The sequence below is a fragment of the Metarhizium brunneum genome, chromosome 5 (assembly GCF_013426205.1).
Source record: "Metarhizium brunneum chromosome 5, complete sequence".
Lineage (NCBI taxonomy): Eukaryota > Fungi > Ascomycota > Sordariomycetes > Hypocreales > Clavicipitaceae > Metarhizium > Metarhizium brunneum.
In genome coordinates, this window is record NC_089426.1 from 3,834,988 (window position 1) to 3,851,484 (window position 16,497).

The 16,497-nt window shown below is 52.3% G+C and overlaps 3 protein-coding genes and 1 non-coding gene across 4 annotated transcripts; 2 read left to right on the forward strand and 2 right to left on the reverse strand.

Moving 5' to 3' along the window:
• Nucleotides 1–389: 389 nt before the first annotated feature.
• Nucleotides 390–2,573, reverse strand: acu-9 (Malate synthase, glyoxysomal; the record flags this gene model as incomplete). Its single annotated transcript, XM_014686361.1, has 4 exons — nt 390–447; nt 677–907; nt 996–1,974; nt 2,213–2,573. The coding sequence occupies 4 exons, from the start codon at nt 2,571–2,573 to the stop codon at nt 390–392; spliced, it is 1,629 nt and encodes a 542-aa protein (XP_014541847.1).
• Nucleotides 2,574–5,192: 2,619 nt separating this feature from the next.
• Nucleotides 5,193–9,052, reverse strand: G6M90_00g092040 (uncharacterized protein; the record flags this gene model as incomplete). Its single annotated transcript, XM_014686362.1, has 5 exons — nt 5,193–5,437; nt 5,496–5,795; nt 5,857–7,553; nt 7,631–8,353; nt 8,421–9,052. 5 exons carry the CDS (start codon nt 9,050–9,052, stop codon nt 5,193–5,195), a joined length of 3,597 nt encoding a protein of 1,198 aa, XP_014541848.1.
• A 2,965-nt stretch (nt 9,053–12,017) lies between these two features.
• Nucleotides 12,018–12,099, forward strand: G6M90_tRNA00000098. Its single transcript has one exon. It is a non-coding gene; the product is annotated as a tRNA-Gly (tRNA).
• An 843-nt stretch (nt 12,100–12,942) lies between these two features.
• Nucleotides 12,943–16,481, forward strand: smc5 (Structural maintenance of chromosomes protein 5; the record flags this gene model as incomplete). The annotated part of the gene is made up of 4 exons (XM_014686363.1): nt 12,943–15,123; nt 15,182–15,254; nt 15,309–16,044; nt 16,112–16,481. 4 exons carry the CDS (start codon nt 12,943–12,945, stop codon nt 16,479–16,481), a joined length of 3,360 nt encoding a protein of 1,119 aa, XP_014541849.1.
• Nucleotides 16,482–16,497: the final 16 nt, after the last annotated feature.

Here is a 16,497-nt window from a genome sequence, read left to right on the forward strand (position 1 = left end):
ACAAGTGTGGTGTCGTGGTTGTCCGGTTTTGCAGATGGGAATTTGGACACGATGAGGCCTAGGGTAGGCTATGGCTGGGTGCTGGTATTGTTGATAAACTACACAGAAATAGTTGGACTAGATACGTGACACCTGACCTGGATGAACTATCTTCTATAAGCGGCAGATGCTCGAGGCAGAGGCAAGTTTTCCAAAGGGACAATTACCGAATAGCACAGCGTGGCATACAAGTCTTGAAGCTAGAATTCGCGCCAGTGTTAAAATAGGCTGCCCAAAATAGAGTCACAAAAATACATCAATTCCTGTCCAACTGCAGTCTTTCCATTTCCAAGCCGTCACTCGGTAAACCCATGTCATTGCCCATGTTTTTTTCTTTTTCAAATCTCTAATTACAGCTTAGAAGCGGGACTAGGGGTGCCAACCTGCGTGATTTCATTGTAGAGCAACCTGTTTCACGATTTAGCCTCAATTCAATAGTGTGACACAGCGGCAGTAGCAAACGGCCAGATTGCCCCCAAGTTGACGTCTTTTTCAAGTCATATTTCCACTCCCATGATACTGGTAACATGCAGAGCCAAAAAAAAAAGTGACAAGAGTACGGGAACTTGGGGGCACAGCCGGACTGGGGGGGGCCCAAATAAAGGGGAAAAAAGGGGGCAAGTTTTGAAAAACATACGTTGTCAGGAAATCGGCATAGTCCTCGCCAGTGACTTGGCCGGCAAAGTACTGCGCGGCAAGGTGGTACTTGTTGCCCTTGCCGGCCTTGGAGGCCAGCTCGTCGGTCTGCTCCTTGAGGAGCTTGAGGGCGTAGGCCTTGTCGATGCGCTTGCCCTCGGCGGTTGAGACGCCGTGCCTCACCCACTGCCAGACCTGGGAGCGGGAGACTTCGGCGGTGGCGGCGTCCTCCCTGCGTGGCGGTCGTGTTAGCGGGTATTCGTGCCGGTACTACGGAGACAGACAGAGAGAGAGAGAGAGAGAGAGAGAGAAGCACGTACATCAGGTAGTTGATGGGCACGCAGCCTACGCCGCGGATCCAGGCCTCCATGTAGCCCAGGCCAATGTTGAGGTTCTTGCGAATGCCGTCCTCGGTGATGCTGCCGGGGACGTTCATGTTGAGGAGGTCGTTCTGGCCAATCTGGACGTCCTCGCGGCGCACAAACAGCTGGTTCGGGGTGGGCATGTGCTTGTTGAAGATGTCGGTGGCGATGGAGGCCAGGGCCGGGTGGGCGACCCAGGTGCCGTCGTGGCCGGCGCGGACCTCGCGCAGCTTGTCGGCGCGGACGTTGTCCATGGCCACGTCGTTGGCCTTCTTGTCGTCCTTGATGGGGATCTGGGCGGCCATGCCGCCCATGGCGTGGACGCCGCGCTTGTGGCAGGTCTGGATGAGCAGCTTGACGTAGGCGTCCATGAAGGGCACCGTCATGGTGACGCACGAGCGGTCGGGCAGGACGAAGTTGGGGTTCTGGCGGAACTTCTTGATGGTGCTGAAGATGTAGTCCCAGCGGCCGCAGTTGAGGCCGGAGCTGTGGTCGCGCAGCTCGTAGATGATCTCGTCCATCTCAAAGGCGGCCAGGATGGTCTCGATCAGCACGGTGCCGCGGATGGTGCCGCGCGGGATGCCGATGTAGTCCTGGGCCAGGTTGAAGACGTCGTTCCACAGGCGGGCCTCGAGGTGGCTCTCCATCTTGGGGAGGTAAAAGTACGGGCCGTAGCCGCGGCGCTGCAGCTCGACGGCATTGTGGAAGAAGTACAGGCCAAAGTCGAAGAGGCCGCCCGAGATGGGCTCGCCGTCGACGGTGACGTGCTTCTCGTCGAGGTGCCAGCCGCGAGGGCGGACGATGAGCGTGGGCAGCTTCCTGTCGGTGCGGAGCTTGTACTCCTTCTGGCCCTGCTTGAAGTCGACCTGGCGGCGGTTGGCGTCGTACAGGTTGACCTGGCCATTGATCATGTTCTCCCAGGTCGGGGCGCTGGAGTCTGTGAAGCATGTTAGCCCGTTGTCGCTGATGTCGTTTGGTCTCGGCATCAAGCTCGGTAGGGGTTCCACATGATCCTCGGCATATCATTCCATTCGGTTGGATAAGCCGACGAAGCAGGCAGGAACGACTCGAGCTGCTCGGAGCTGCCTGAAATTGCTGCTAACAAAAGAAAAGACCCAAAGCAAGGGTCAACAGAGACAAGTCGTTGCATTTAAAAAAAAAAAAAAAAAACTCACCCTCAAAATCGGCCATGTACGTATACACGTCGGCATTCAACGCATTCACAACCATCTTCCGGTCAGTAGGCCCGGTAATCTCCACGCGGCGATCAACCAGGCCCGGCGCGGGCGGCGCTCCCTTCCAGGTCGGATTCTCACGAATGTGCTTCGTCTCGGGCAGGAAGTCGGGCAAGACGCCGCGGTCAATCTCGGCCTGGCGGATCTTGCGGCGCTCCAGCAGCTGCTTGCGGGTGCCGTTGAAGGAGCGGTGCAGGAGGGCAAGGAACGCGAGCGCCGGGGGCGTCAGGATCTTGCGGTGCGCCTCGCCAACCTTGCCGGTGACGGAGACGCCCTGGAGGATGGTGTCGGTGGCAGCCATTGCGGTTTCCTGATGTGCGTGTCTTTTGCAGAGGTTAGCCGAAGGGCCGGTGATGTGAGTGCTTGGGGACTGGGTGAAGCCGGCTCAGCGGATGGTGAGAAGCAGGGCCTAATCCGAACGAAAAAAAGCCAACGTCTTTTGAAGGTGTTTAGATGGAGGATGGGAAAAGGGTGCGTTCAAAAAAAAAAAGAGGTGAAGACGAAATGTGTGTCGTGCGAGAATTGCCGAAATGTAGTTTCGTCACAGCCATGTATGTCGTCTCCGGATCTGCATGGCTTTTCACGTGTCAACGACGACGGAGCTAGTGGTTCCATCCACACCCGAGCGCAGGCAGACGGGTATGATGGGAGCGCCGGTCCATAGGGAAATACAATAAATGAAATAAGAATAAATGGAACCCACCTCGTACGGCCGTTGCGGTTCAAAACGGTAGAGATGAGTGCCTGTCGTTGCCTCACGTCACGCTGGCGATGGAATCAGATTGGTCACAATCGGGATAGCTTTAGTTGTTCGTTTTATGGAAGAGGAGGAGAGGGGGGGATACCGAAAATCACCAAAAAAAGAAAAATAATACGTCAATCGGGGAGAGGGGAATGTACTACAGCTCTGGCCTTTCTTATATTTAGCTCCCACGCGCGTATGCGCCCACGATAGAAGGGGGTTTATTCATCGAAGCTTGCAGACCGCGGCTACGGTTCTCACGATGCCCATCCGCTTCTCGGCCACCATCGGTCTGCGCTCGGAGGTACGGAGATAAAACAGAAACATACATACATGCGATTCAGAGGCGAATCTTAAACACCTGGGAGGGCATGGATGAGCATATCTGATACGTAAGTAGGGAGCACTGCGGCATTGGCCTTGACCACGAGTGACAGTTGACGGAGGTCAAAGGCTGCTTTGTGCCACCGGACCAGTTCGACTGCCTCTCCAGCCTTGGCCGTGGTGGGGACGCATCGGACGCAGGTGGCCAAGTACACACGCAACAAATGCAGGTACCGCGGCCATGCTTCTCACACGTCCGCGGGACCTGCTCCGCGATCGCCCATACCTCCGATCCCACGCAGGACGCCACCCCACCGGAGCCAACGCGGGGTAGCCCAGCAAAACGGCCCAGTCTCGGCCCAGCGCACTCTTCACTGAGCTCTGGGAGCTCCCCATGCTCCAGCGCCCCTTCGCCGGCCGGCGGCGCGCGTGCAACCTCCAGCCTGCCACGCCGCTGCCAACGGGCCTGGCCGATCTGGACATGGACACTCCAAGCCGCGACATGACGGACTGACTTAACCGAGTTTTACCACCTCTTGATTCAACTTCGTCATCTCTACCGAACCCATCTATCCCTCCCTCCCCCTTGAATAACTAATAACTAATAACTACACATCCTCCGCACCCGCCGCCCTCAAGCTACGCCTCGGTCATCCCACCGTCAGTCCCTATCGTACCAGCAGTACACGGTGACGCACCAGACCCTGCGTATGTACGTAGCTGTCGGAACCAGAGGCGCCTCCCACATCCGAACCGGCCAGCCAATGCCCTGCCACCGATCCATCGAACCAAGGTGTGTGTTCGCGAGGGCCCACGATCCAAAAAGGGCAAACATCCCCACGGCCGACAAAGGACGATTTAAACCGAGGCTTCGAATGGGGACTCCAGAGTCCAGACGCCATGGCCTGCTGTGCCGCCGTGCCCCGAGTCTTTCCGCCCTTCAATGGGGCCACCGATGACTGACCCGCCGTCATGTCCGTATGTCTCAATGTTCACACAAATGTTCTTTGCAGCTTCGTCGTCCCGGTAGCTCTGCCTTCCTTCAAAGTTGCATCGGTGACTTGGCAGGGTTCCATGTTCGCAGCGGCAACAGAGAAACATCAATGCTTTTCTGTTGTGCCGCCGCCCGGCCGTCGTTGCACTCACACACCAAGTCAACACATACCACCGTCCCGCCACCAATTTGTCATGATGATGCCTCTTGGTCTCAGCATCCATTAATACCACCGATGCCGGATCCGGTGACGTGCATGCCACTTAACCCCAATTAACCATGTCCATTACTAAAACAGTCGTCGTGACACTTCTCTCCGTCACCCGCCACGTGCTAGATTTCTTCTTGATGATTCTTTCTTCATTTAGTCCGACAAAAAGAATACACTTGAATACACTTCAGCTGAAGCAATGCCAATTACTCTAATACATACACTGATAAACAGCATCAACTCCATTCCTCCCCGAAACCTTGTTCAGCCATGCAAGAAAACCACTTTCCCCGTTGTCACAGCATCTCGCCGTGAAACATCGAATGACAAAATAATATGTGCCTGATTAGCAAGTACACCCATCTCCCTTGACTTTCCTACGGTCCGCAATCCAAACGCCTTCCCTACAAGCCAAAACGGACGGTAAAAAGGGAAAGAAAAAAAAAACCGAGCAATAAAAAGCCTGTTTGTGTCCGACAAACGAGCCAAGAAGAGGGAAATCGCAAATCCAATAATAGCCCTTGCCTGTTCGCCATATTCATATTCTGTTTGCTCTTTGGGGTTCAAAATTACCATTTACCCACAGAGGAACATCCTCCCTTCTTCATTACAGGTTTGATATCAATGAGTATTATGTTGTCGTTATTAGTCATAAGTTGGTGGTTTTTGCTTCGTGTGAGTTGAGCGTATTGATCATCATCTTCTTCTTACTTTTGTCTGTAACCAACAGGTGTCGGCTCTCAAACATAACCTTCATCGTGTGAACAATGCGATGCAAAGTGCTTGCCGCGCCGCGTTCTTGGGTGAATCGGACAATGCAGAGTGGCTGCTTCTTGCCATGCTCAATCACCTTCATGATCTCCGCAGCAAATTCGACTTCTCTCAAATTCAAGTCTAGTCACTTCGGTCAGCTGTGCTTCCCCAATGTCCTACCGACCAGTGAGACACCTACAGTTCTTAGCTCTCAGTCTTCCAAAGACGATGTTGCGCTGCTTGTCAACCTGCGCAATTCTTATGCCATAACGCCGCCAATCGCGCAACAAAATCACAACCTCCTGGCGAGCTCGCTGGCAGGTCAAGGTCATGCAAAGATGGCCAGTCGCTGGCTTGACGCGGAATAGGCGCGTAAGCCAATTCTGCTTGACTTCAATATGCCGGGTGCCACCCGAGTTTGATCCAACCACGCCGGATCGTCGCTTTCGCACGACTGCCCGGCCCGACTCTTGCTGCTTCTCAGGCACATCCTCCAGACCTGTACATCGGTTAGTCTCCATGGGGCTCGATTAAAAAGAGAAAATCGGTGTCATTAGTACCTTCAATAGTCATACCAGTTTCCTTGCCCTTGTTGCTCTTCCAAAATGGAAAGGTAAAGTTTCTCTTCTTGCTTTGTTCACTAGACTCCTCGTCGGAACGATGTTGCTTGGAGTCTGTGGAACTGCTTGCCCGGCGTGCTCCGCTGTCACTGGAACCGGTGCTGGATTCTGCTCTGGAGACTCGCTTAAACCAAGATGACTTCTTCTTCTTGGGGGCGGATTCCACATCGTAGACATGATCATCGTATTCCATATCATCGTAGGAGAGCTGCTGATGAAGGGGATGCCGAGAGCCTCCATCTCTGTTCGCCGACTGGGTATCAACGAGGCTCGAGGATCTGAGCGGGTTTCCAGGGGTGGGTGAGTTGACAACCCGAATAGTACGTTCAACCCTGCTAAGATAGTCTATACTACTGTTCTTCTCATTTGCTCGTCTCACAGGGCTCTGTGGTGGAGCGGACACAATACGAGCTCCATCGCCGTGAAGTCCAGCATTTTCATTTATCGAAGGCAGCGTAGAAAGCTTTCTATGTGTCTGGGTGTAAACCGGAGCTGAGACGGCCCGACGGTCAACCTGTCTTGGGAGAGCAGGAACTTTGCTGACTGCTTCCACGTCCCCATTCTTGGCAGAATCTCTGTCCGGTGAGATTCGACGCGCGGTAGTCCTCTCTGATACTGTGGCTTGAGTCTGCGTGCTGACGACCTTGGGTAGTGGAGGTAAAGGACGGCTGTTCCATGAGTCGCTGGATGCGTCAGTCACTGGGGAGATGGTCGTCGTTGGGCTATCGAGGGATACTGAGAACGGGTTGGATTCCCGGTGTCTACGGTCACCCTCGGTAGTCGACGAGTCGCACTCTGAATCGTATACGATAATGGAGGTCTTGAATGCCTCGTCGCAGTCCTTGGCACAGGTGTTGCTGAATTTGCGCAGCTCTTCATGGAAAATCATAGAAGCACCGTGTTTCTTGGGAGATTTATTGTCAGGGCTGCCCATGGCCTTAGGGTACGTGCCATCAGCTTTTCTAGCCAAGTCTGGACTTGCACATCGGCCGGCCGGTGCCGATACTCGTTGAACCGTTCCGTTACCAACAACAACCATAGGAGATCCAGTATTGAGATTGGCTGCCCGCGGACCAGGTCCAGTAGAACCGGATCCCTTGCGGATATGAGAGAAGTCTACACCTCGTTTGTGGCGGAGACTAGGCACCCGTATCTTGGGAGTTCCTTGTCGACTACTTCGAAGTGAAGCAAGTGATCCACGAGAGGATTGTGGCCGGCTCGTAAGCGAGGCTCTTGTTGAGTTTGCCCGCATACGACGGGTGTTGGAGCCGCTGCGCATTCTATTCGTTTGTCCAGTTGCAGTTGTGGTAACAACCTCGCCATCACGATGCACAGTAATCTTTGCATGGCTGACTTGCGTGTCGCATTGTTGTAGCATGCGACTGCTCCGGTATGGGTCATAGTTGTCATTTTCTGTATCGGGGGCGTTGGATATCACTGTGAAGCGCGAAATAGAACGCCCGTGTCCATTCGCTCTGGGTTTCTCAAATTGGCAGGTTGAGACACGCCTCTTCCAAATAGCCGGTTTGAGATGGTGGTAGTCGCTCATGGAGTGGGCCAATTCTGGCTTGAAGTCTTCCAGCTGCTTGTTCCGATAGTTATAAAGCAACCAATAAAAGGCCTTCTGGTCATTTGGCCTAGGTTCGATATTCTGTTAGTTATGCATACACGGGAGGACACTTGTTGGGGGTTGATGCCACCGATTGCTACTTACTCTGCGGATGTAAGGTTGAGGATTAGATCCTGCTCACTGAACATGTGCCACATAGATCGAAGTTGTCGAAGGAGTTGGGGGTCAATGTTGGCTCTAGCTACAGGCGTATACTGGAAACCTTTTCGGGTGTCTGGCAACTGGGCGGTGTTGTCTCCGAATTCGTCCAGGTACTTATATTTCTGAACCAAGGGGTGCCTCCAGATATCCTTCATGGTAATTCGGCGTTCAGGATTTACCTGGAGCATTCGTCGTATCAGATCCTCAGCCTCGGAACTGAGACCCTTAGGCATCTCATAATGTCCCTTCTTCGTTTTGGCCATCATGACCCGCAAGTCAGGGTCATCAAATGGTAAGGTGGCCGACAGCATTGCGTAGAGAATGACGCCCATGCTCCAAATATCAGCCCGGTCCCCACGATATTGCCTGTTTTTGAGTAGTTCTGGAGCAGCGTAATGGGGGCTTCCGCAAGCCGTGGCAAGCTGATGTGTAGCGGTTTGGTGAAGCGCAGCCATACCAAAATCTGCAATCTTGATTTGCAAGTCTGCAGTGATGAGAATGTTCTCGGGCTTTAGATCACGATGGCACACATTGAAAGAATGGCAGTAAGAAATGGCACTCATCATCTGTCGGAAGAAATGGATGGAAAGGTCCTCTGGGAGTCGTCCTCTGGAGTTGATAAAGGTAAAGAGATCGCCCTGATCGATATACTCGAGAATGAGATATCTGTTTTACGTCAGCAGATGAGAACATTGACCGGCAATGTGGAGAGTGGAAAGAGAAGAAAACTGACATTTCAGAGCGGTTCTCCCATATGTCGTACAGTTTCATGATATTTGGGTGTTCGATAAGTTTAAGAATTGCCACTTCACGCTCAATTGCCATGGGAACGCGCATCTCTCCATTGATCTGGTCAGGGAGACTGTTGTCCCATTTGCTTAGAGCGGCCATGGAGCTATCTTGGACCAAGTAGGCCATCGTTCTGTTCACAATTTTGACGGCAGCAAGTTGGTTGGTGATGTTGTGTCGGCAGAGGCGTACACGAGCTGATGAGCCTTTGCCCAGCGTTCGTCCCAGCTGCCAAGGCCCAATATGCGTCTTGTAGTTCTTCTTGCTTCGACTGCTCGAGGTTGAAGCATACGAAGCTTGGGACATTCGCTTATCGGCCTCTGCAGGTTGCGGATACGGATGCTGTATTACACCAGACATTTGGGTGTTGAGAGTGATGTTTGCTGGAGCCATAGCTTGCCGGCTTTCTGGTCTCGTATGTGACGCCGGTTGGTTATGCTGGGGATGAGCCACTTCGGACTGGGCGTAACGCGGCGCCTTGTTTGACTGCTGTTCCAACACAGGGATCGGGGAGTTCATTCGGTTCGTCGTCTCGGCCAAGGGCGAGCGAACCTTGGCAACCATCGTATCCGCCATGTTGGTGTTGGTGATGTCGTAGGAATTAGCACATAATATTCGGGGTTAGCTATTTCAGTTCGTCGACGTCGTGTTTCTGGCCGTTGGCGGTGATGTTTCTTTTTTTTTCCTCCTCCCAGTCGCGCTGGCTGTTAATGATAGCAGACAATACAGGTCGAAAACGAAGTTTATGGAAGGCAACGCGGTGGAAAGTCGGAACCAGAGGGGCCAAGATCAACCCGACGAAGGCGAAGGTTAAGTGTCGGTGGCGCACACGACAGCAAAGAAAGAGAGGGAAAGAGAAGAGAAGAAAAAGGACAACTACAAAGGTCGAGGACCGTCTGGTTGGGAGGAGCAGAAAGGGCAATGGAGCCGAGTACGTAGATGAAGCAGAGCACTGGAGGACAGGACGGGGGACCAAGAATGCGACACTGTCTAGGTCATGAGCTGAAGTGGAAGTATGTACGGAGTGGCAGAGGCGTAGAGTGGAAGCGCAATCCTCTCCACCGACGTGGAAATCTGGAATGCAATGTTTACTTTGAGAAAGTGGCGGCAGGTGTTTTGGACCAGATATGCCATGGCGCAAGGGAGACGGGATGGTCAGTTGGCTGGCACTCGGCTGGCACTGGCTGGCACTGGAACTTAAGAGGTCAGACCAGGATAAGTGACTGGCATCTGTAGAAATAGCGAAGAGGTGCTGCCAGCTGTCGGCACTGAGAGAACCTGGCGGGTGGGGAAATGTTTAAGAAGCATGAGAGAACAAAAGTCGAGATCATGACGGGGATTGGCGATGGTGGCCAGGAAGGCATACTAGGCGCACCATTCTTGGCCGCATTCCAGTTGCCAGCGCCGACAAATGGAATCCCGCCAGCAAAAGTCCAGCCTTGCCGACTTGCCCGACCACTTGACTTTGCCAGCGTACTTGTTTGCCTGCTGCTGCTGCTACTTCACCACTCCGGCGGCGGCAATGAGTTGTGCAATTGGGACAGAGCAAGAAAAAAAAAGATGAAGCCAATGATGCGTCTCGTTCGGATGGCTTACTTGCTAGGCCAGGCACCTCCTTCCTACATTGTCTTGGTACCCATTATTGCCCACCGTACTGTACCTGCAATAATGGGGCCCGAAGATCCCAAGGCCGCCAAGAATTGCAATACTATTGCAGCTTGCAATTTCCTTAAACTCTCCCTGGTGACAGGAACAGATTCCAACGACCACCTTTTGCACCCAAAATAGGGTTTGGTAGCCGACGAATATCAAGTCGCCAGGGCTCGGCGGGTGATGTGTCGAATTTGGTAATATGTTTGTTTGTTTGTGCCCTCACTGGTATCAACCGTCAACAACGCAGTACCAAAAATAATGTTGCCAACTGCTACCCTTTCGACAACGAGAACGCTATGCCCCGAAGGAGCGCGGCGGGTGTGGATAGCAGTCACATTGCCGAAGGCAAATTTGAGACTGGAATTCAAGGGATGAGATGATGAGATGATGCTGCCCCAGATAAACAGCACTCGGGACAAGTCCAGTTATGACTAAGCAGCGGCTCGTGGTGGTGTGGTGGCTTTTATTTTGCCGCGCTCTCTCACTCTCTGCCAGGCTGCCTCAATCAAAGCTCTAGCATTGGGCCATTACTTGACGCTCCTTGATCCAGAATACGGACATCCTACGACCAAGAGTGTGGAGCCGTGTGCTCTGTATGTACTACATCGTACAAAAACGAACCACGAGATCCGCAAATAGAAGCCTTCGTCGAATTGGCAATCAAACGTCACACGTCCAGTTTGTGGTCTCGCGAAGTTTGGCGACACGGCCAAATGAACGCAGGTTGATAGTCCTTTTATCCATTTCGATGATGCTTCTATTTTGCCGCTGCTATGTCTTTAGCTCCATTGCTACCGTTCCTCGAGGACGGGTTGGAGGATCATGCTGAGACAATTATGTCAATACACTCAACTATCGGTTGTTAAAGCACGACTGACCCGGCGTTGGACCACCGCTTCACTGCCTGTTCGTGCTCATCGTTGGACTGAAGCCAACAGCTAAGCTAGCCTTGATGCTTGATTGATTCCCCAATACGTTTAAACCCTGTGAGCCTAGCCTGATATGCTTCTAACTCGAGCTGACGTCCTCACATGACGCAACGTTAGGCCCAATGTCTTTCCCATTCGTTGCTCCATGTCTAGACATCTGCATTAATCCATGATTTGGTAACTTGCTCCACCGTCCCAGGTTTTCGGGTCGTTCGCAATCCCCGTACCAGGTTTCGTGCTGCCCACATTCTCCAGGTTTTCAAATAACGATGATCGGGGTGATGGCGCGCTATATACTTGAATACAGAGCCGTTCTATTCGCAATTTCCTTCTTCTTCCCCCCAGTATCTTGCTCCTTGGGCACTGCAGCCAGGAATGTCGCAGTAGTGTTGGTAAAGGGATGGACGAGGCCCAGCACAAGAATTTTGACGAGTCCCCTAGTGGCTTCAAGCTTTTGTCTGGCGTTTCCCCTACCCTATAACCACACTCATCGCAGGTTAGTCCCTTGTTTGACCCCAAACTCATCGTGTGAGCACCTCCTAGGATTGGGTAGACCTCTGTAATCTTGGTATACGGTATTTGTCTAAGTTCACTATAGTTGCCAAAATGTTGTGCTTATTGTGTGTTTCCAACGCGATAAAAGGAGCGAGTTGAGTACTATGTATCTTAGGTATCCACGACCATGCTTATGCCTACCTGGGCACTTATATAAGCAGGCAACAAAGCAGTCAGACACTTACAAAGAAGGGCGGCATAATGACAAAAGAGGTACATAAAGAGGAACCATGATTTTCGAATTTAATGTGGCCATTGACCTCTAGGCCGCAACAGAGTCCAGGGAGCCGACAGTTCTGCGGAGAAAGTCACTCAAACTTGATCGAGGTTGGCTTAGCTCCGGGAACTAAATGAGGGAGCATTCTTAACTACAAATTAGACTGTAGATTCTCAACAACAAGCAAGCGTAATTGGTTTAGTGGTAAAATTCTCCGTTGCCATCCGAGCAACGTCGGGGAGCCCTGGGTTCGATTCCCAGATTACGCAAGCAACTTAGCTCTTTTTGCCTTCCACTGTGGGACGGTCTCCGGAAAGAGGGTAAACTAATACAGATTTATTTGGCAGCTTTCTGGCAGCCTTGGCTTATTTTTTTTTATACAACTTAATACTTGTGATCTTATTTGATTTCAAGAGGGAAATAATAAGTCATTTAATATAGTAGTAATACGGTTCATGGCACCGAGCGTGGTGATCCTTTTTCTGTAGCGGTCAGGGGCACTTGCTTACCGAAAAAAAGAAAAAAAAGAAAAAAAGGTGAGAGCTCTCGCGCCGTGGAAAGAATTGGATTTGGCTACGGGTTACCGCTTGTTCCGAGCAGGGCTTCAAAGTCCATTTCAAGGGCTACCCCAGATAACATACTGGCATATTAATCCTATGGCCAACTTCATTATTCTTTCAGGGCTTTTGTGACTTGGCAAGGTGCTTGTCCTCCTTAGCCTCATAAAGCTCGTGTTCCTTCTAATACTGCGTGTAGTGCTCACACTTTTTCGCCCGACGTTGCACCTCAGACGCTAGAGCTCCATTGCCATCGTTGTGAAGCCTCTCTCAGACGAAGTTGAGAAGATTCTGGCCGATTCTAACAGCCTCTCAAGTGATGTAAGAGAGAGCTTTTAGATGCCAGGGAGGTACATGTATCTACAATGGTGCTTACAGGCGAAACAGGGGTCCATCAGCCCCACTTTCCCTCCAAGCCCGCCAACACTTGGTGGGGGTGAACACCGCGTGCTCACGCGTCTCCAAAAGTCGATTTCATGAGTTTCCTGAATAGTGGCGCTTCATCGCACATCCATACGGGGCCGAACTGCAAGAATCTCTTCCCCTCGAGGCGCCATGCCGCGCCTTACGTCACGTCGCCGCAGGCGCTCTGATACAGGAGACGCAGAGGATAGCGGCGATGTCTGGAATGGCTTTGGGTCGCAAGCTTCCGATTCGTCCAAGCGGCGACGGCTTGATTCCGAATCAGACTCGGATGGAGATACTGGACCATCGGCCCCGAGTGCAGGACTGGTGAATGGCGTATCGAACGGCGACATCATGCAGGATTTTCAACCTGGTGCCATTGTGCGTGTGTCGGTTCAAAATTTCGTCACTTACGAAAAGGCAGAGTTCTTTCCGGGACCACATCTAAACATGGTCATCGGCCCCAACGGTACTGGCAAGAGCTCGCTCGTTTGCGCCATTTGTCTTGGTCTGGGCTATAGTCCGAAACACCTGGGACGCGCAGGATCCGTCAAGGAGTTTGTCAAGCACGGAAAGGACATAGCAACCATCGAGATCGAACTGCAGAAGAAGCCCAGGGACCGCAGCAACTACGTCATCAAAGTGCAGATCCGACGCGAACAAAACAGCCAAAAGTGGTGGTTGAACGGAAAAGAAACGAGCCATAAGAAAATACAGGAGCTGATGAAGTCAATGAAGATCCAGGTCGACAATTTGTGCCAGTTCCTGCCCCAGGACCGCGTCGTTGAATTCGCCGCCTGTACGCCCATTGACCTTCTCCACGAGACTCTTCGTGCTGCAGCTCCGGAAGAAATGCTCCTGTGGCAGAGCCAGCTGCAAGAAATGCACAAGGAAAAGAAGGGGTTGGCCGACGCCGTCCACTCTGATGTCGATGCACTGAGAATCTTGGAGAATCGCCAGCAAGGTCTTCAAGCAGATGTGGATAGAATCCGCGAAAGAGAAGAAATCCAAGAAAAAGTCGAGAACCTGCAGTCAGCCTTGGTCTTCGCCAACTACTCAGAAGCACGAGAAAACCACAGCAAAGCTAGAGACCGGAAGAAGGAGGCAGAACGAACCTTGCAGCGGCTAGAGTCCGAAAGCGGACCATCCCTTGAGGCTGTCAATATGAAACAAGAATATGCTCAGCAAGTACGGGCTGTAGTACCAGCCAAGGAGAGGGCCCTCAAAGATGCCGAGAATGCTGTACAGAGTGCTGCCCGCGACATCCACGGCGCGGCGGAATTGGTCAAAGAAATGAACAACAGGCTAGAGGCTGAGCGGAAAGGGTTCGAATCGAAAAAAAAGGACCTGGCCGCTTCAAGGTCGAAAATCACAGCGTTTCAGGCGGATCTCAAGAACAGGCCAACCGACTTCAACGCTGCTGATTGGAACCAGAAAATCCGTGCCGAGGAACACAACTTGAGAGAGATGGAGGGAGAGCAACGCCAGGTGTCAGCAGACAGAGATGCGACCAAAGAGCGGGTAAGGCCTATGAACGTCGACATTCGCAAAATCAAGACGGATATCGATGCTTTCGATACTCAGCAGGGTCAGCAAATGTCCCTTATGCGCAAGCAGTTCCCCGAAGCCTCAAATGGCTGGGAATGGATAAAGGAACACCAAAATGAATTTGAGAAGGAGGTATTCGGGCCTCCAATGATCAGCTGTTCCATGAAGGATGAGCGGTACGCGGACCAAGTACAGGCTCTCCTCCAAATGGACGACCTACTATGCTTTACCGCGCAGACAAAAAATGACTACAAGAAGCTTACTGACCAGCTGTATCGAGTAATGAGTTTGTCGGTTGTGGTTCGAACCTGTTCAAACCCTCTATCTGCATTCAAAGCTCCTGTTGATCGTGCTCAAATGGCCGAGCTTGGATTAGATGGATTTGCCATTGACTATCTAGATGGACCGGAGCCCGTGTTGGCGATGCTTTGCTCGGAGAAGCGACTACACATGTCGGGGGTTTCTCTCAATGACCACAATGAGCAAGCTTACGACAGGCTCATCAACAATGGCAAAATCAACCAATGGGCAGCTGGAAGACAATCATTCACGATCCGCCGTCGCAGAGAATACGGTCCCCAGGCCATGACGACGATTACTAAGAACATTCAGAAGGGACGATTTTGGACGTCGCAGCCGGTAGACATGCAAGAGAAGAGGGAAATGGAGCGACGACTAACGGAATTACAAGGCGAGAAAGGTGCACTCAAAGAAGAGCATGACAGGCTCCAACAGAAACTCGACACCATTGAGGAGCAGAAGAAAGAGATTTCTGAGAAGATTGTGGGTGTTTTACATTGAATTCTTGTCTTGCAGAACTGCCAACTGACTCGTCACACAGACCGCATTACGGAATGAGAAGAGCGCGTTGCAAAAAGAGTTCCAAAAGTGGCAGAGCCTACCCGTGAAGATAGGTATGCTACGAATGAACTACCCTGGTACAAAATAAAACCTAACAGCCTGAGAAGAATCAGAAGAGCGGCAAAAAGCCATGCACGAGGAAGCCATGAGAGACGCTAGAAAGAACATGCAGGAGATTCAGTATGAATGGGACAAGGCGGTTCTTGAACGCGCAAAGCTCGTTATAAAACACAAGAAGCTCACCGACAAGATCCGCGAAGCACACCTGGCTCTAATCGAGGCAAAAATCTGGCTCATCGAAGCGAATTCCGATGTTGAGGGCCTCAAGGAGCGCAATGCTAGTATCATGGCCCAGCTGGAGGAGGAGAGGCGGAACGTACAGGTAGCTACAGAGGAGACAAATCGCACCAAGGAAATTGGGCGCCGACTGGGCGAAGATGTTAGGGAACTCATCTCCAGGGATCCGGACAGACGCGACTTGTATACGCAACTCGCTGAAGGCAAGTCACCTCATGAAGTTGAGCTGGAAATGGCAGCCGAGGAAGCCAAGCTTGAGCTCATCCACGCCGCCAACCCGAATGTGATTCGAGAGTTTGAACGTCGCGCGGAGGAAATCACCCGACTGAAGCACAAGATGGAGGGGGCCAACGAGAAGCTCGAGACACTGAACAGGCAGCTTGCGCGGGTAATGAGCAAATGGGAGCCCAAGCTGGAAGAGCTCGTGTCCCAAATCAACGACGCCTTTGCGTACAACTTTGAGCAGATCAGCTGCGCGGGCGAGGTGCGCGTGCACAAGGAAGAGGACTTTTCACAGTGGGCTCTCGACATCATGGTCAAGTTTCGGTAAGTAGCCACGGCCCTAGCCGGTCGACTGTTGAGAGCGGACAGAGCACCTAATCAGGTTTGGCAGGGAAAACGAAGCGCTGCAGCAACTGACGGCACATCGCCAATCCGGCGGCGAACGAGCCGTGTCGACGATTTTCTATCTCATGGCGCTCCAGTCTCTGGCGCAATCGCCGTTTCGCGTGGTGGACGAGATCAACCAGGGCATGGATCCTCGCAACGAACGCATGGTTCACGAGCGCATGGTGGAGATTGCGTGCCGCGAACACACGAGCCAGTATTTTCTGATCACGCCCAAGCTGCTCACTGGGTTGCGGTACGATCCCAAGATGAGGGTGCTGTGTATCGCGAGCGGAGAGTACATGCCCAAGGAGGGGAGGAAGGTGGACTTTGCGCGATGTTTGAAGATTCAGAAGAGGCTGATGGCTGCTGGATGATTGTATTTGATTGGTA